Raw genomic sequence first — 20455 nt, forward strand, 5'->3', positions numbered from 1 at the left:
TTCATCATTACTGAGCGGTTGATGTATACACGAGTAATCGCTCACTTTCTAACCTTTAAGAGGTTAGAAAAGCTGTACGTTACTAACCGATTGTGAATAAAAGTTATTATCTCCGCTGAGGGCATCCGTGAAGTTATTATCTCCGCTGATGAGCGGGAGTAAAGTAAACTAGCTAAATAATTTGAAATTCCTACCTGGTTTCTTAACATGTCTTAAATAATTTGTTATGAAGGTTTGAAGAAAAAATAGTATATCTTATTCGGAGCAAAAATGGTTTTATAATGCATTCATTTTTGTTTTAGACCAGAGCAGGCTATTTTAATTTTTTTAAATGTTGGTATCGGGGCTATGTCAAAATAACAAAATCAAAATTGTTCGAACTGCCAGTGTCAAATTTGACATTATTATTAAGTATTAAGGTAAATTAGTTTTAAATTTGTGCAATATTTACATTTATCACTAAATACTGTCACCGGGCACCGGTTGCGTCCCGGTTTGATCAGGACAGCTTAGTCCCAACTTCCCTGAACAAATAGGCGGCGTCGGCCGAAAAACGTCACAAGTTAGTTTTTACACTCAACAAGCGTCGTGTCATTTCACTCCTCTCCCCAAAAAACGAGACTGCGGCTCTTTTCAGAGCCTGGCTCTGGTAAAAGTGAGCTGGGCTACGAGACGGCGATCTTCTTCGACGGAAGAACGTTTCGAGAGACGGGACGAATCGGCTCTTGTGGGAGTCGTTCCGACGAAGCAGAGGCATCGGTCAACAAAACGACACCGGTCCCGATAACACCTCGAGGGCCGGTGGTAACAATACACACATTATTGAGTCCTAGAAACTATGTAGTTAATTGGAAAATGATAATGCTTGGCTACCTACATGGTCATGAATTTTGACAAGAAAGTGTAACCTCAAATATTATACATGATGTATATTGTCATTCAGCCACAGTCCTACCATACAACTCGCCAAATTTCCATAGCCTACTCTGGTCTAAAACAAAAGTGAATGCACTGTAGGTATGTGCTTTGGCTGGTTTGTCTGCCTCACTGCGTTCGACAGCCAATCTACCAGCCGCAGCACATAAAACTTCATTTTTGCTCCTCATAACATAATATACTATTATAGGTAACTTAACATCAACAACAGGATTGGTCAGTTTAAATCGCTTCTTTCCTAATTACTATTTAAGATAGATTTTTTTGAACATGTTTCCTATTATTCCCAGCAGGTGATGAATTCACCGTATTATTTTGGTCCGCCAGTTCTGATAGACCCTGTATATGAGAATATACATTGTGTCTCAGCTAAGACTTTCGAGCCTAAGAACTCAGTTATTTTCTAGCGGATTTTTGTGAGATTTAAAATACAGATATTTTAGACCGTGAAGGTTCAATTAGTAATAATAAAATTACCTCAAGTTAAAAAATGTAATTTTAACACATGTTTCCTTTATCGAAAATTATGCGCGATTATTATTAGATTGTTAAACATTAAAAAATAGGGGTCTACACAAACAATTAAGTAAATCACTTGTCTGATTCAACGAAAAGATTAGATTTTGTCGTTAAAAATTTAATGTAAAATTTGAAGGTATTTCAGCAGTTACCACAACACCGCAATTTACACACAAAATAGGGCTGACGACATTGTACCTACACTTTTGACATAGGGTGAAAAATCTCATCATATAAAAATTGAGGTTATTAGAGATATTAGTAGCGCAGCATGTTAATAAAGTTAATAACAACTAATTTGAGAGTTTAATAAATGTCTTACTTTGCGAGGCATTTTTAATAACACGTTCAAATTTTAGCTGCGAGTTTGCGTACCTTCAAGGTCATTAAAAATGACAGACGTTGGCTGGTATAGCCAATAGATATCATTAAATTCCATAAATTTAGTAAAATTTTATATTTACAAACCTAAATTAACAGGTCGAATCCTTTGATTAAAAAATAGACTATATTAATTTCTGAGAAAAATCCTCAAAGAGGTTAACTTTGTTTTTAAAAAGTACATATTTTTCAGTACTTTACTTATGTTGACAGCTTTTCGTATCCTAATTATGACGTCATCAATAAATTTTTTAAACGACAACTTCCACTTTTTTCTTCTTTTTCTGATAGGCCTTCGTAGTAGCTAAACGATGAATGAGAAAAATGAATACCTTACATAACAATTTTGAGAAAATGACAAATTTTATTTCTTCAATAATTTAATTTAATTTTTATTGTAAAAATTTTAATTGACCTCAAACCAAAACAAACAAATATCTAAGGTTAAAAATAAAATTCAACGCAAATGTTGAAATTGCCTCCCGCCAACCATTTAGCACTCACCGACACTGTACACTGTGCTAAATATAATGTCAGAGCTTATTTGTTCCATTCCAGCGCGAATTCTCTCCCGAAAATCTTCTAAATTATTTGGTCTATTAAGGGCCGGTTGCACCAACGTGAGTTAAATTTAACCATAGATTAAAATATACGAAAACATTGTTATAACAATAGGTAACTAAAGTAACGAAACATTTTAACCTACAGTTAACTTTAACTAGCGTTGGTGCAACCGGCCCTAAAACAAATTTTCGATTTTAACTAAACCCATAGAGAAAAAATGTTTTCTTAAAATTTAAATTACATTTTTGAAATAAAAATTGTCGTTTTCTCCAAAAAAATGGTTATGCAAAGTATCAATTTTTTTCACTCATCGTTTAGCTAGTACGAAGATCTATCAGAAAGAGAAGAAAAAAGTGGGGGTTGTCATTTAGAGAAATTATTGATGACATCATAATTAGGAGATGAAAAGCTGTCAAGATAAGTAAAGTACTGTAGAATATGCACTTTTTACAAACAAAGTTGACTTTTTCGAGGATTTTTCTCGGAAATGAATACTTAGAGTTTTACCGAATTTACGAACGCACTGTATGTATAATACAGTTTATTATAAATGATTGTAGTCCAAGTAGACGTAAAAATTTAATGTAAAATTTATGGTTGCTGCTCTATTTAAAAAACATTAAAATTATGTGAATAAGCGAGTACACACCACTGGAGTTAAATTGGCTGCAAAACAACTCAATAGTTTTATTAAATGTAGAGATTAAATTCTTCTCCGCACAGTGTTAATAAATACTTATGACCAGCAAGGTAACTGACTCTGAGTCAGTTATCCTGCTGACCATAAGTGTTTACGCACCTTATACCGAGTGACTATAAATTATTGAAAGAAAATAGTGGATTGGCAACACTGATGCAGTTGGTAGTGCAAATCTTCTCGTGCATCATCTGTCAGTCATTTCTATTTAGGTTAGGTTAAGTCACGAAGTACATTGTCGATTTAGATTTTTTTGACGTTTGTTTCAATTTTAAAAATTACGTGTGTCATGCCAACGATGTTGCCAACTAGAGATAACATAACAAAATAATTTTCAATCATTTATAGTCACTCGGTACAAAATCATTTACCGGGTGATCAAGAAGGACTGTTTAAGTTGGCAATACAATTAAGAACATTTTTTTATTCGGCTATTTACAACACTGCAACCGGATATATGTTGTGGGTTCATTTGACAGATATCTGACGTAGCATTAATAACAGGATATGAGAGTAAAAATTAACGGCAAAAAGAAATCAAAGCTGGAATTCGGAATAATAATCTAAAAATTAACTAAAGGAAATTGTCGAAGTGCTCCCCATTTTGCTCTAAACATAAATTAACTCTTCTCTCGAACGATTCACCAGCATGTTTAATTTAATTTGAAATGTCAAATTTGACTTTTCACTGATGCGGCTGTCGGGCCTATCCGAGTTGGGCCCGCTACCTGAGATAATCCTCGCTCAAATTTATCGGCCCCCAAGTATCCCCAATCCGGGCACCGCCTAATCCGATAAGGAGTAGGGCCACCCGGCCAACAACTAATTATAAAAATGAATCTTAATTTTAGTTTCATTTGAATATTTGCTAGTGAATCTGTAAATACCTATAGTATTGCCGTTATAACTTTTTAATTGCTCCGCCCACTAAAATTGACCAATCAGAATCAAAGCCAGATTCAATCTGTATAATTTTTCATCACATTTGCCACGTAAAAAAGTTAAGGTTAGAATTTTGCTGTCAAGTCCACAATTATTGTTTTAGGTTTTAAAAAATAAAATGTCATTAAGACAATTCGAATGTCAGAAATTTGTACTGTGTAAATCAGATCGTCTTAACAACCTATTTGATTGGTAACTAATAAAATAAAATGGGCGGGGCAGATAAAAAGTTACGTTGTCCTTAGTATAGTCTCAGAAATGGAAGTGGAATCAATTTTCAGTGAAGAAGGGAAACAGTTGCTTGTAGTGAATAATTTTAAGTTTTGTGTGGCAAGGAAGTTAAACGACGGTAAAATTCGGTGAGGTTGTGTCAACAAAAAATCAAACTGCCTTGCAAAAGTGTAAACCTTCGGTTCCGAACCAACGAATGTGATCAGCAGTGATCTTATTCATAATCACCCGGAAGAAGAAAATATAGAGAGGCAAGCACTGAGTAATGGCGTCAAAAGAAAAGCTCTAGACAATTTAACACACAAACCTGCAAAACTATTGCGTCAAGAATTGCGACAAAATGGGTTTTTGGATCAGATTTTCACTTATGACGTTGATCGTGCGCGGAAGAATCTGTGGCAAGCCAGAAGATCTGTCCAACTTCTTCTCCCAAAAACACAACTTGAAGCGAATAATTCTATATCCTGGTTAGATTTCGTTATGCTGTTTGTTATAATACGCTCTAACAGTAAGTAAGAAATAATAATTGACTTGTTTGTTTGTATCTACGAGTATCTACGAGTATCCGATGTTTTTTGTATCTACATTCTTACGTAAAATAATGTAAATACATATTTCTGAAATAAAAATGTTAATTTTGAAATATTCTTTTGCTATGGTACGTATAACCGTAAATGGATAGAATTGTCAAAGTAGTAGGTACTGAAGTTCGAAACCGTCAAGACGGCGCGGCGCGGCGTAGGATTATTACAGGTAGCCGGGCCCAACTCGGACATCGGATTACAGGGCATTAACGCGCGGGCCCAACTGGGACACACCGCGGCTGTCAGTGTGAAGCCGTCAACAACCGGAAGTTACTCCAGTTGTAACATTTAAAAATAAAATTCAGCATTACCAACTTAAACAGTCCTTCTTGATCACCATGTATAAGTACACCACCTACATTATTTAAAAGTTTGAAAACCTTAATTTGAAATTTTATAAAGTCTCTTTTAAAGTTTTAATTTGTAATTCAGGGACCTTGTATAGATGTGTAGCAGACAACTAAATATCCATTTTTGTCGTGCTATGTTGTTTAGGTATGAATAACGTTCAACAATCGACAACCGTTAAGATGTCAATAACACCCTGGCAGCACTCAGGGCTGTTAGAGAGCTTTTAACCGCCCGCAAATTTTAACAGCCCGCATTTTTTCAAAATTTTATGTTTTGCCAAAGTAACAACGCTTCCCATTACATATTTTCAAATTATTTCCATTCAAATCATTATAAAATATTGCACCATCGTAGTAGGCGTTGGTGGCTTAGTTGAAGGTGCCGCAAGCTTCATAACATAGTGAAACTAGTATCGCCGATAGGTGGCGCTCTTGGCGGTAGTGGAAATCTGTCTACTAGTTTGTCTAACGTTGCGAGGCTGGCCGCACATCCAAAATTTGTGTGGGTTTTCAACGCCAACAACGATAGTACAATATTTTATAATGACCCTGTATAAGTTTAAAGTGATTTAGCATGACGAAAAACGTACCACATTCTGTTACGAATAAGGGTCATAACGACCGCGGGAGCATTACATTACTCAAACAGCTCCCTTGCTCGTTATGGCCTTCTTAACAGCCTTTAATACGTAAATAAATATAATTGTATGTATATTAATGTCAAAGGTTGAAAAATTTGATTACACTAATAATAATGATTCGATTGGTTGCATTTATTGTCAGTAATTCAGTTATCTCTCTAGATTCTAAGCAATATTTTATAATAGTTACACATGATGTATTGTGATTACCAGATAAGGTTAAGGTAAGGATAAGATAAGGTTAAGAGTTGAAACCATCAAATCTTATACTGAAACATAGCAATAAAAGATTTACTTATGTGTGTCTAAAATTTGTATAAATTTTTCAGTGAACGTATATTTTCCAAATGAAACTGTATCACAATAGAATCGAAAAAATACAATTTTTATAAACAAATTTTGATGTTATTACTTACTAATTGTAAAAATTAATGAACAAATTACGAGAGGCGTTTATTGGGTATCGCGACAAAAGCGCGCCGCAAAAAGAGCGCGCGACAAAAGAGCGTGCGACATAAGAGCGCGGCGACATATACTCCATTCTTTATCTTGGTGAGTGGTCTTTGGGAAATTTTCAGCCGTCAAGTTGAATCTAGGGGTTTTTGAAAGTTCCAATGGAAAAGTGCGTTGGTAGTTGTTGAAAAATATTCAAATATTACAATAATGTACTTACAGAGACGCCGCAAAGTCTTTCTATTTATTATTTTCCTGGTTAAATTGCTCATGATTACATGATTCATATGGACCAAGACCACCGACACATAACCTCAAACGTGTCATCTTCATATCGCATCGTTTTAAAAAATTTTAATAACTTGCTTGGGAATTTCAAAATGTTCTAGACCGGCCACACACTTTCCGGTCAAATTTGATCCGGTTTATGGTTTAAGAATCCGGTTAATTTCTCACACCCAAACTTCTTTGCAACATTGCCCGGCACGGGACGGGAATAATGTTCGGTCGACGGTCGGTTTGACCGACGACGGACGCCGATAATTTTCATATCGGGAACGGTTAAATTTAAGAATCGATGTGTACGGCTTATATATTTACATTTCGCGACATAAGATTGTGAGATTTGGAGATGAATGCTTGACGAAGATTCTCAATTCGAATGACAGCGATGACAGTTAATATTTGATTTACACGACACACAAATTTGGTGGAAAAAGTAAAACTTACAAAGCTACCCATGGCTTACTTGATCGCATCGACCACTCACCAACATAAAGAATGGAGTATAAGAGCGCTGCGACATAAAAGCGCGGCGACATAAGAGCGCGACGACATAAGAGCGCGGCGACAAAAGAGCGTGACCACAAAAGAAGGTAAATACAGGTTGCCTTTGCCTTTGCCTTTCTTAAGGCAATAATTAATTTCCATATTGAATGAAAATTTTCCTTACTCTTTAGTTATACTAAGACTTGGCGCGACCTTGACGCTACCTTGAAACACAACAAGAGAGAAAAAAAAGGCATTTGCACAAGGTTTGAATGGTGGGACACGATCTAGGAGGACGCCCTGAGGCTGTTTAGCCAGAAAAAACGCGAAAATTCCAGAAGTAGTTAAAGTGAACAATTACCAAATAATCCTGTACATTTTGTATTGGCACAAATGCCAATGCTGGCTGGTGGCACAACATCAGTGCAAATTCAGGATTTGCAGCATAAGATGCTTGGAGTCCTGCAGATTGGACATGCCGATAAATTGCCTGCGAAAAATGGAAAAAGCAACCTCCTCCGTAAATACATTGACTGCTGCTTTTTCAAAATCCTGTCTTGTCACAGTGTTTATTTGTCTCACGCTATTTTGTCGCGGCGCTCTTTTGTCGCGGCGCTCTTTTGTCGCGGCGCTCTTTTGTCGTGGCGCTCTTTTGTCGCTGCGCTCTTTTGTCGCTGCGCTCATATTGAGCACGGCCTCCTAGATTCATAAGAGACTCGTCTCTTATCCGGCCTGCCGCATTCGTAGTTCTAGGCATTATTTTTGTTTTATAGGGTGCGCCACAATACGGGGCTTATGTGTTGTACTGGTTGCCTGCCTTGCAGGAAATTATTGTTTTATAGACGTGTTTTCAACATTTTTCAACAGTTTTAACGCACACATACATCTGACACCTTTTCAAAATCTCAAATCAAAAAGATTTTTTATGAACGGTAAATTTAATTTCAACAATTTTCTTTTTTATATATTTTTTAATTTGTGAATGCAAGTTACAAAAATTTACAATGACAGGAAGTTCTAATTTTTAAATAAGTGTCTCACTCACATTTTACCATGAACAGGACAATGAATTAGTGTATTTCCCGAAAGATTGAGGCCAAGATATTCTTCAAAACAAAATTTATATTTTCCTTTGGAATGCTTGGTAGAATTTCTACTATTATTGAAATTATTGTAAATTGTATAGTTTGCGAACGAGAAATTGGAATTTTAGCTTCTTCACTTGCAATGGGTAGATTGTAAAGATTATAATAATGAAGATTTACGATAGTGCAAGTTTATCTACCTGCTAGTTACTAAAAAGGGAAGCCGAATATCGGCAAAATGCAGATTGTTTGTCCCTCCTGGAATGACTTGCTCATAGCCGTAAATCTTCATTATTATCTATAATGTTTAACCTTCCCAAAACCCATTGCAAGTGAAGAAGCTAAAATTCCAATTTCTCATTTCCAAACTATACTAGACCCACAAATTGATCATTGGGGTAACTTAGCCTTCCTGTATCTTAGTAATAAATTAATTCCAGTAAAGGGATTTTCTTTTTCGAATTTGAATCTTGTAAATGTGACAAGTAGGGCCCGGATTTTAGGCAATTAAAAAGTCGGAAATAGGTGCCTAAAATAGTCCCTTAAACTACTGCAAATAGTCCCTTAAAAACTGAAAATAAGCCGTACTAGGTCCTTAAAGTTGTGGTTAATTAAATTAAAAAATGTGTTTTTAAAGTTTTAAGTAGATACACACAACAAGATATTTACTAATTATTTTTTATTAATTAATATACAATACTACAAGTTTGTTAGTTATTTACATTGTTACGTATTTACATTGCATACAAGATATTGCTCTAAATTTTCTACTTTAAAACATTGTCGGTTATCCACCAAAATGGACTTATATTTTGAAAAACTTCTTTCTACCTCGCAAGAGGTAATGGGCGCAAATTTGTAATAAATTTCTTCCATTTTGGTGTCATGTTCCGGCACATCTTCACCTCTAAAAATTCTTGCCAATTCTAGAAGAAATTTGTATCCAGGATTTTTTTCAGTAACATCTTCAAGTTTTTTTAATGCTACTGCTGCTACAGGGCCTGGAGATTTTTTTAGGGAGGTAAATACGTTTTCAACAATTTTGATTGAATCGGTTAAAGGTAACCCATTTTTTTCCAATTGAGTAATACTTTCGCAGATTATTTTAAAATTACTGCGAACATAAATTAATTGGTTTTTTATTCCGGGTTTCTTCATTATAGACTGTGCTTTTTGAATAGCAACAGCAGAACTTCCATCAAAGGACATGACAACCTGTGAGTAGTTAAAAACAGTTTAACAATCAATTAATTTGCTTATCTTTTATATACTTACTTCTTTAATGGAATCAAAGTGTTCGCTGTAAAACATAGCAGCCTGAAGCCATGTTCCCCATCGTGTTAAAATTGGCTGTGGAGGCAGTGGCATTTCTTTTAGTTTTTCTTTGTACATTTCAACTCTCAAAGGTGCCTTAACGAAAATTTTTTTCACGTTCGAAATTAAATTATCCACATCTTCATATTGATAGCGAATTTTTTCAGCCACTAGATTTAAAGCATGCGCTAAGCATGTGACATGCACAATTTTTGGATAAAACACCTTAAGGTGTCTACCAGATTTTATCATATATGGTGCTCCATCCGTTACAAACAAAAGAAACTTTTCAGCAACAACTCTGGTACTCCACAAGATTTCTACGCATAGAAATTTTAAATCAAAATAAATTTAAAAAAGTGAAAAACCCTTACCTAAAGATTGATTTACGAATCTAGCTATTGTCTCATGATTTGTTCTTTCTAATTGTTTAGACGCCAAAAGATAAGATTTTCCAGGTTCATCTTCTGAAAGTTTCCCAACCAGACAATTCGCCACATATCGCCCAAGTGCATCTGTTGTTTCGTCAACTGAAACCCATATGTTAAAAGGATCCAGCTCATTCCGAATGCGGTCAATAGTCTAAAAGTGAAAATAATTTTAAATTAAATATTAAAAGATAGTATGTTCATACATCTTTGTAGCATTTTGGTAAATAATTTTTCCGTAAAGTAGACTCATCCGGAATTTTTCTACCACAATATTTTGTCAGAAAATTCTGAAACGCAGGATTTTGTAGTTTGTGCCATGGTATATTGGCAGCTAAAAAGACGTTACAAAGTTCCATATTGAATGTACTATTTGCCGATTCCTCCAAGTTCTGTGTCAGCAACGTTTGCCGAAGCGGTGTCATAATGTTCTCTTTATGGATGGCCGTTTGCTCATGCTGTTGCAAGTGACATTTTTTTTCGCATATAAACTACAAAAAATAAAATTTTCAAATAAGTAAAAAATATAAAATGACATATTTTTAATTATGCTTAACTTACCAGTTTACCACAAGCTTTACAAAACATTTTTCGGGTTGATTTTATTTCATATAAATCTTTCTTGCTTGTCCACTGTAATATTTTTTCGCGTAAACTAATTTTTTGTTTCGGCATTATGTTCACTTTAAACAGGTTCACAAGAAACACGACCACTGCACGGAGATAAAGTAAACGAGAAATGACAAATTTGTAATGCTTATATTTACGTCTCCCACCAAATTTCAGAGGAGATGGTTAATTTTATATTTCTTAAATTTTTAGAAAATGACACCCTTAAGGTTTCTCTTATTGTTTCACTTCGGGATTTTAATTTTCGTTTTTATGGCAAGGACCATTTTATAAACGTTAAAGCTTCTAACAATACCTAAGTATCAGAAAACATTAGACCGCGTATACCTGCACCCCTTCGAACAGAGGCAAACAGATAAACTCTGTAATTTATGCCAGTCCAGTCTAATGGTTTGTGGTACTTAGGTATTGTCGGAGTATTTACCGCTGACATCATGGTCCCAACCGTAAAAGCGAAAAAGTAATTCCTGTATTGTACTGCACTTTGTACATTTCAGTAATTACATCTCCTTAAATTTTAAAATCATAAAGCATTGTAAATTTTATTGAGGTACCACTTTTACATTTTCAATACCGTAAACTTCCCAGAATTCGAAAATTGGGAAAAAACCGCAAAAATGAAATTGATTTTTGGTCATTTTAGGCATGTTCAGGCAGTTAAAAGGTAAAATAGGTATTTAAAGGGCATTTTAGGCCGAATAGGCAGAATCAAATATGGCTCTAATTACTCTAATTAAGCCAGAAATCATTTATAGACAAGTTTCATACATGTGCCTTAAAAAATAAAAATAGTCCATTTTGCCTAAAATCCGGGCCCTAGTGACAAGCAATAATCACATCCATGGACTGCCTCCGTTATTTTCATAATTAAGTAGCCACATAAAAAAGCTGTTGCCGCCGTCTCAATTTGAAAATTGGTTCTTGGCAAATAAGTAAAGGAAGACAATTTTTCTAGTTTTTCCAGAGAACTATCTTGCAAGGTGACTGAAATATTTACATTGCTCCTTAAATTTTAGAATCTTGGTAACATTTTACTACTTGCATATTCTGCGGCACTCATGATATTACCAGTATGATCTCTCAGTCCTATCTTCTATGCTGCATTTAAAGTGATATCATTGGGTAGATTATGATAAGAAATGTTAACTTTATGTCGTGAACTAATACAACATTTTTTCTTTGTTTGTGGCATTTTTTTAAAGTTTCGACTGCACTTAGTTTTTCAAATTGACGATTTATTATACAAAATGTCATTATTCATACGTATTTTTAGTTGCATATACTAATATATGGGTCACATTAAAGTCGCTAGATGGACATACTATACGGGGAATTTTCAAAAACAGACATTTATCGAATGCGACAGGCCGGATCAGAGACGAGTCTCTTATAAATCAAGGAGGCCGTGATATTGAGGCTCTCTTTTGTCGCGCGCTCATTTGTCGCGCGCTCAAATGTCGTAGATTCCGTTTATTGTATGTATCTACCTTGTCGGCTGATAAATCAAAATCTATTTGTTTGAGCTCATGTTTAAATTTCGTTCCAACAATTGACCTTATTAGTTATTAGCCGATATCGTTCCCCAATCTTGCAGCAACTGCAAGATTAGGTGGTTTTTAGCTAGTAAGTTTTTATTAAAAAAATAGATAAATTAAACATCAAATCAAACAATCAAAGGTGCAAGTTCATCACCAAGACGTAGGAGACGGAACAAGGCCAGTGGTTCTTCCCCCTTCAACCCTCCAAAAATATCGTTACCTCCTGGATGCTTGTGTTGTACCGTATAATTTTGAAGTCAATCATTCAATCAGTATTTTCTTCGTACAATGAATTGCTACAATGCCGTACTTAGCGAAGTTAACCGTCGAGCGTGATAGAATAAAAGTCAAATTAAATCGAATGAAAGACACACACACACAATAAACAATTTCAAGGAAAGTGATGATTTGGATGAACTAAGGCCGGTATTTATAGTCGAAACTTAAGTTAGACTCAATCTTGAGACAGACTTGAGTTCCGATTTGTGTCTTATAAACAATACTTGAGCATTGATGAGCACTCAAGTTTGACTCAAGCCCAAGTTAGGGGTTAGGCAGGCTCAAGTCTTGCTTACATGAGTTTAGAGGTCCAAAATTGTCTCTGTACTGTCTGACAGTTGCTGTTTTCCTGTTTTTCGTTTCGTTTCAATTATATGGGTAGGTACCTAGGCACTAATGTTCAGATTTGAATTTTAGATGTAAGCATTAAATATTTATTTATCGCAGGATGGAAGATTGTTATGACTTTATTTACGAAGAGTGATAATGAGCCTAACGGAATAAAAAATGCACCCCACAATATATTTTCAAAAAAAGCCGCACATTTTAATTTCAGTAGCCAGCTTTTTTCGGAAATGTAGTGTGGGTCTCATTTTTATTCCGTTAGGCTCATTATCACTCGTGAAATACCCTGTATTGTATATTGGTTCACAGTTTTTTCAATTGCTGGGCCGTGCGTACTGTAGTACTCTCTGGTTAGCTATTGTACTGGGTGTTAATCCTTTCCTAAACACTATTTTTTCGTTCTACCGAAACTGTATCTGTTTTTTTATTTTCTATTACCTCTTCCATATCGTGTATGAGAGAAGCCAACAGAATTTTCTCCTTTAAACTGTACGGGATTTTCATTTTGCAAAGGAATTCAAAACAAGCTGTCACAAGGTGTATGGTATAACCATGGCAACTCGACTCAAACGAAACTGGAGTAGGACTCAAGTCTAACTTTTACGAGTTTAGCCGAAATAATAACTATAATACGGATCTAGACTTGAGCAAAACTCAGGACTTGAGTACAACTTACCCAAGTTGGACTTGAGTTGCCGACTATAAATACCGGCCTAAGATTACGTAGACCAGACTTACAAGGAGTTCGATAAAATTCAGTCAGAAATCGAAGCTCTCAGTACCTCTCGCACGCAAACTTAAAACAGTCACAACAGAATGGATCAATTTTGAAACTCTGTATTACAATTTATATGCAAGAATAGCTAAATTTCTAGATAGGCAATCCATGGCGTCGGAAAACGGATCGCAACCAAATCAACAAGTAACGCCATCAGAAATATCGGTAAAACTACAAACATTTCATTTTATAAAATTCGAATCTATAATTGGTGTTTGTGCTTTCACACTGACGTTTTCACTCCAAAATGACATCAACAAAAAATGATCAGAAGAAAATACCTTGGAAAATTCAATCTCTATTATACCCATCTCAAAAGTTTGAAAGAAATTCTGTTGAATTGTCACAAACAGCAACATTGCAAGATAAATTAATTTTCTCAAAAAGGAACATTCAAATTCTAAGAAGAATACCAAAAGCAGCACGTTTTTCTGCATCGGACAAATTAGCATCAATTATAAACAATTGTTTGAATTCTAATTCATTACTTGCATGGGAAAATTTATTGCTTTTTGCATACAAATCTTTCAACATAAATGAGTATAATGTTAAAAATTTAACATCAAAAATTAAAAATCAGTTTACCAACATCAATTTGAAAATATAAATTTTCAAATTCTCTTGGCAGAAGAATTGAAGCAAAAGTTAAGGATTTCGACATAAAAGGAGCCGTTAAAATTTTAAGTTCCGACGATAAAATTGCACCTTTCGACGATGAAACCTTTCGGACACTACGCAGTAAACATGGATCTTCAACTAGGTTCCAATCATTTCCAAACCCTCCTGAAAATGACCATCCTGTCCTAATCGTAAACGAGTCGGATATTTTAAAGAGTATTACCTCATTTCCCTGTGGTTCAGCTCCAGGAATAGATGGTATGAGGAACAATAGGAAAATTCTCAAGAGGAATTTCCGAATTCATAAAGTCTGATGAATTCAGCTCATCTATACCGTTCGATCCAGATCATTCGGGTCCGTCTACGTTACAAAGAGATCAAAGAGAGTAAAACAGTAAACTTCTACTGCATCGTGGACTATGTCCACTAGAGACACCACGTCAAAAAAAAACGCACCCTATTGCTCTACCTCTGTGGTGGTGTGGAAAAGAATAAAAAGTACAAAAATAAAAGAAATTCTCGATTTCTACAGGCTGTAACTACGAAACTATTGATCTGACAAAAAAACATAAACAACAAAAAATGTAGAGAATTGCATGTTCTACATTTTCTATAATAACTTAGATACAGGTATCTCGCACGGATAATGAAATAATCGCAAAAATGTGATTTTGCACCCGTATTCTTCAGTATGGCGAGGCGAGCGGCAACCCCCCAAGGTCGCAAACTCAACAATATTTATAATATGCCTGATAGAAGATACCTGCCAAGTATAAACTTTTCTGTACCTTTTGTAGCATGTCAAAATGCCACTATTCTTTTGGCCGGTGTAGGAGGCCCAAGAGATCCTACTATTGCTCGCGGGAATATCAGATCGCTGCTCGAATACCTGGAGCTAGCAAGATAACGCACGGCACATGACGACGCGACACGCCCACCCTGCCGTAACCTTTTTCGGGACGCTCAGTTCGAGATCATTCAGCTTGTTTCATCAGTCGGTTCATTTTTTTGTTTATCATTTCCGCAATCAGTTTTTTTTATCGTTTCGCTTTCAGTTTCACTTTCGGTTTTCTTTTGAGTTTCTTTTGTGGAGACTGTGCCAGCCATTTCGGGGCGGCTGGAACAACACACGTTGGCCCCAAAATTTAAGGCTGAGGTGGCTTTACGCCTCTAGGCTGTCTAGCTGCCTCCTATCTTTTTATCGTTCCCTTTCTTCTTCTTTCTCCTTTCCTTCCAGCTCGGGTAACCGTACGGCAAAGTCAGTTCCGATTACCTTTTGTTCCCGTGACTTGCCGGAAAGTTATCTTCTTCTCTTCTTTTCCCCAACCTTCTTCCTTTTGTTCGAGTGTGTCCAACCTTTCGAGATCCTGCGGAAAATGGCCGTTACCATCTATCGTGAGATAGGCGCGGACTCACCGACACTTTACCGCAACAACATCCGTGAATTTTCCGGTCGGTGATATCCAACGTAAACAAACCGGCGTCATGATCGCCCATCTGTCATTTTAGAGCGCACGTGTAGCAGAATAAACAAATCTTTTTATCTCAAAACTCATTTGTTTGACATTTCCGACAAATAAGAAATAGAGCACTTGTCCCGGCAACTGGGCAAGAAAACACCAGCTTCGAAAAAGTAAGTTGCCTGGCGCCCATTTTGAACCCACACCCTTGCCCCGAAAAACCCCCTGAGAACCCGGTGCTGTCACTGGCCCATTTTGGGTCACACTTTTGCAAGGTAAAACTCCCTATTGATTAGACTAGTATTTGTAATTCTATTTTTACGGGCAAAATTAACAAAGACGTGCTTCCAATTTTCTCTCTCTTTGTGCACTTCTGAAGAAGGATGGGGGAATTAGACCTATTGCCATAGGAAGTGTTTTCAGGAGACTTGCAGCAAAAGTGCATGTTTTAAACAGAGTGATCAATTTCAAAATTATTTTTCTCCTCATCAACTTGGAGTAGGAACAAAAAGAGGTTGTGAAAGCGCTATTCATGCTGTCAGAACATACGTTAATTTGCCTGAAAATAATTATAAAGTGGTACTGAAAGTAGATTTTGCAAACGCTTTTAATTCTATCAAAAGAGACAAAATGCTGACCGAAATTAAAAATGAATTTCCCCTTCTATATCCTTTCCTAGACCAAAGTTCTTTTTTATTTTTTGGAGAAAAAACTATTCCATCAGAAGTTGGTGTTCAACAAGGCGATCCCTGTGGTCCAATGACTTTTAGTGCTACTATTCAGCCTTTCGTAAAAAAGTTACTGCCAGAATTAAACGTTTGGTATTTAGACAATGCAACTTTAGCAGATAAACCAGAAATTGTCCTAAATGATTTATATCAAATTATCAATTTAGCAGCAGAAATTGGTCTTAATGTAAATACTGCTAAATGTGAACTTTTTTTCTGTTCTCATAAAATTGACGAAGATATGAAATCTCAATTTGAAACTGCTTGTCCAGGTATCTGAATCAGAATGAAGAAAAACCTTGAACTTCTAGGAATCCCAATTTTTGAAGAAGCCTATGGTGAAAGTTTTGGAATGAAAGAACACAAACTACAGCTTCTTATGTCTCGTTTGGACCAAGTCAGTCCTCATGTCGCGTACTTTCTATTAAAAAATTGTCTTTTTGTTCCAGAATTAACATATTTCCTCCGAAGTTCCGCTATATGGAAATTTCTACCCTTATTGGACAAAATAGGTTCTAATCTGCGATCATGTTTAGAATATTTACTTAATATCCATCTAAATTAAATTCAGTGGCTACAAGCATCACTCCCAATATCGAAAGGTGGGAATTCGTAAAATTACAGATACCTATCTGTCTTCCTGCCTTCCTTAGTTCAATTTATGGTGCTGAGTATCTTGTATCTAATATACTCCCTATGAAGGATAACAAGATTCAGATCCATCTTCTAGACTCTAGAGGAAGCCTTAAATAAAATTTGCGGGTTCGATTCCGACCCAGGGCGAAATTAAAAAAAAATTTAAAAAAATAAAAAAAAAGGGTTATATTCTGTCTCGTGATTCGGAAGTCACGTTAAGCCATTGGTCACGGTCTATTGAGTTGGTCATCGTCATCATGCCCCTCATAGATTTGTAAACCAGTCCTAGACTGTGTAACAAATTTTTAATTTTAAAAAAATTATCGAGACAACGATTCATTTTGAGAGAGCAACGGATTTAGCTCGCTTTAAAGCACTACAACTTTCTAAATCTGGAGCGTGGTTACAGGCCGTCCCATCCAAGAATATTGGCACTTTCATAGATAGCCAAATATTTCAAATTTGTGTTGGTCTACGACTTGGTTGTAACTTGTACAATTAATTTCAAAATTATAGAGTACACCTCAAAAATTAAGAAGTCGATTTATTACAGTTTTTTCCACATGTAAAGAGGCCTTTTTGAAATTTGAGTGTCATAGGTTAGGTAAGTTTGACAACATAAAATGTCGCTGATATTTTAGAACACCATAATAGTTTGTGGTCTTAGAGATGTTATAACACTGTGCTACCGTTCGGATCGACCCGCCCTTCTTCTAATTTGGAAAAAATGAGCACTTTCGCGTATTCAGTTAGATCAGGCATTTTGTTTGTCAAAATTGACATTGATCATTGACAAAAAATGTAAGTGCATTTTACACTGTAGAAAATTAGGTGTACTCAATAATTTTGAAATTAACTGTACCAAAGCCATGTTTGTAGCTGTGGAAATTTTGTTAATGAAACAGGAATTCATGGTCTTAGCTGTTCTAAAAGTAAAGGAAGATTCCAAAGGCATAGCGATCTTAACATTATTATCCAAAGAGCCTTAAGTTCTGCCCATATTCATTCTACTCTGGAGCCTACTGGTCCATAGCGTGATGATGGTAAGAGACCTGATGGTGCCACTCTTACTCCCTGGTCCAAAGGCCAACGACTAATTTCGGACGTCACATGATTGTGTCGACACTCTTGCCAATTCCTCAAACAACTATAGAAGCTGGTTCAGCAGCTGAAACCGCATGTAAAAAAAAATATGAAAAATACAAAAGACTAATTATATCTTCCGGCTTCAATTTCAAAGCATTAGCTTTTGAAACTCTGGGTCCATGGTGTGACGAAGCTAAGTCTTTTATTGATTAAATTGGGACTAAACTATTTTTGGCGACTGGAAATTCTAAAGCAAGATATTATTTGAAACAAAGGATCCAACGCGGTAATGGCGCCAGCATTTTGGGGAGCTTACCAACTTCTCCAATTTTGGAAGAAATTTTTCTTTTATAGTTTTTGTTTATAGTTTTAGTTTACGTACTTTGTTTTGTTTATAGTTTGTCTCAATTCTAAATTTCCACCACCTGTTGAATTACGTTGGCAAAATAAAAATATTTCTAAATTGGGGATTCTTATAACCAAAGTTGGCAATATAATTATTTTATAAACATGATTCGAAAACATTAAAATTAGTTCATAAGTTTATTTTGCTTTTAGAATTTGATTTTCTACCTACTTACTTGCTGCATTTTAGAAAAGGTTTTCGTTCTTTTCCTTTATTCTAAAATTTTGAGTTGTAAAAACGGAAATTGACAAATAACCTAACAAATACAATTTGACGCATTTTTCACCAAACGGTGTTGCCGGTTGTATTTCCAACGTAGAATGCAGCGTTTGTGGAAATTTAGAATTGAGACAGACTTTAGGTTAATTATATAATCAAACTATCCCACCTCCACCCGGCGGCACGGCAATTTTGCCGGAGTACATACACTATTACGGATATTACTATCAAGTAATAGTGCAGTGCTTATCAACATAATTACCGGCGTCTCGCCTCCGCATTTTGACTTTGTTGTGTATTATGTTCTGTGTCAATGTTAAGGAATTTCCTCACGATGTGACATGAGTATAATAATATACCTTTTTGAATTTCAACTACCAATGTGTTATTTAAATCCAGAATTTTTAAATTTTTAAAAAGAGATTGCGGTACTATTCCCGTTGCTGAAATTACAAGTGGTAAAATCGAAATTTTTTCTAAACACCAAAGATTTCTCATAGCGACGGACAGCTCTAAATATTTATTAATTTTTGTGTTATATGTCTGTGTTATATTATGTGAATTTGGAACAGCTATATCTAAAAGATATGCTTGCTTTTGTTGTTTATTTAAAATTATAATGTCTGGTCTGTTATGCTTAATATGAATGTCAGTTAAAATTGTTCTATCAAAATATAACTTGTAACTGTCATTTTCCAAACAACTTTCTGGTGTATAACTATAATGTGGTTGTGTATTCTTTAATAAATTGAATTTAACAGCTAAATTCATGTGTATAATTTTAGCGAATATATCGTGACGTTTTTTATATTCGCTTTGAGCCAAAACGGTGCAAGAAGAAATGATGTGTTCAATTGTTTCCCCTTCAGTTCCGCAAATCCTACATTTATCAATTATCGATTGTAAACCGCATATGTGTTTTTTATAATTTCTTGTATTTATTACACGATCTTGTATTGCAAATATAAATCCTTCCGTCTCAGGGTGAATGTTTGATTTCTTAAGCCATGCATGAGAGGCCTGAATATTAACTTCTGGTTGTTCCAGTTCTTTAAAGTATCTCCCATGTAAAGACTTCTGCTTTAAATTTGCTATTGTGTCAGGTATATTTGGCTTAACAATGTCTGAAATTATATTATCACTTAAATTTAAAGGTGTGTAGCCTTTATCGGCTGAAACCAAAGCATTGAAAAAGGTGTTATCACGAGCTCTATTGAGGAAATAATTTTTTAGTGAAGCAATTTGATTTTTTAGCAGTATTTCTAGATTTGAAAAACCCCTACCACCGTTTTCGCGTGGTAAATTAAATCTTTCAATAGCAGATTTAGGATGGTGTTTACTAAATTTGGTAAAAAGAACTCTAGTTTTAATGTTTATGTTCTGTAAATTAGTTTTGGACCATTTTATAACACCGAAAGAATAGGTCAGTAATGGAACAGCATATGTATTAACTGCTTTAATTAAATTATTACCGTTTAATTTTGATTTTAAAATAGATTTAATTCTTAAATAAAATTGCTTTTCTAAATTTTCTTTTATAATTGAGTGTTGAATATGATTTGATTGATTAATACCTAAATATTTATAAAATTCTCCTTTATTTAAATTTTTAATGATTTCTCCTTCTTGAGTTATATATTCTAAATGTTCGTAATGACCGCGACATATTGATTGCATTTTACACTTATCAATACCAAAACTCATCCCAATATCATTTGAGAAATTTTCAGTTATTGTTAGTAAAGATAAAATGTGATTCTTTTTTGATGCATAAAGTTTTATGTCATCCATATAAAGAAGGTGATTTAATTTGGATAGTGTGGTATTATTAAGTCTAAT

The 20455-nt window shown here is 35.1% G+C and overlaps 2 protein-coding genes across 4 annotated transcripts in view; both read right to left on the reverse strand.

The window, feature by feature from the left end:
* Window positions 1-20455, reverse strand: part of d4 — a 284602-nt gene that overhangs the window by 260331 nt on the left and 3816 nt on the right. The gene's annotated exons all lie outside the window — the stretch shown is intronic.
* On the reverse strand, window positions 8816-11952 carry LOC138141211 (uncharacterized). The gene is made up of 4 exons (XM_069061914.1): window positions 10100-11952; window positions 9840-10047; window positions 9427-9785; window positions 8816-9366 (listed from the first exon to the last, which is right to left on the reverse strand). The coding sequence occupies exons 1-4, from the start codon at window positions 10316-10318 to the stop codon at window positions 8878-8880; spliced, it is 1275 nt and encodes a 424-aa protein (XP_068918015.1). The 5' UTR covers window positions 10319-11952; the 3' UTR covers window positions 8816-8877.

This window comes from Tenebrio molitor, chromosome 1 (assembly GCF_963966145.1).
Source record: "Tenebrio molitor chromosome 1, icTenMoli1.1, whole genome shotgun sequence".
Taxonomy (NCBI): domain Eukaryota; kingdom Metazoa; phylum Arthropoda; class Insecta; order Coleoptera; family Tenebrionidae; genus Tenebrio; species Tenebrio molitor.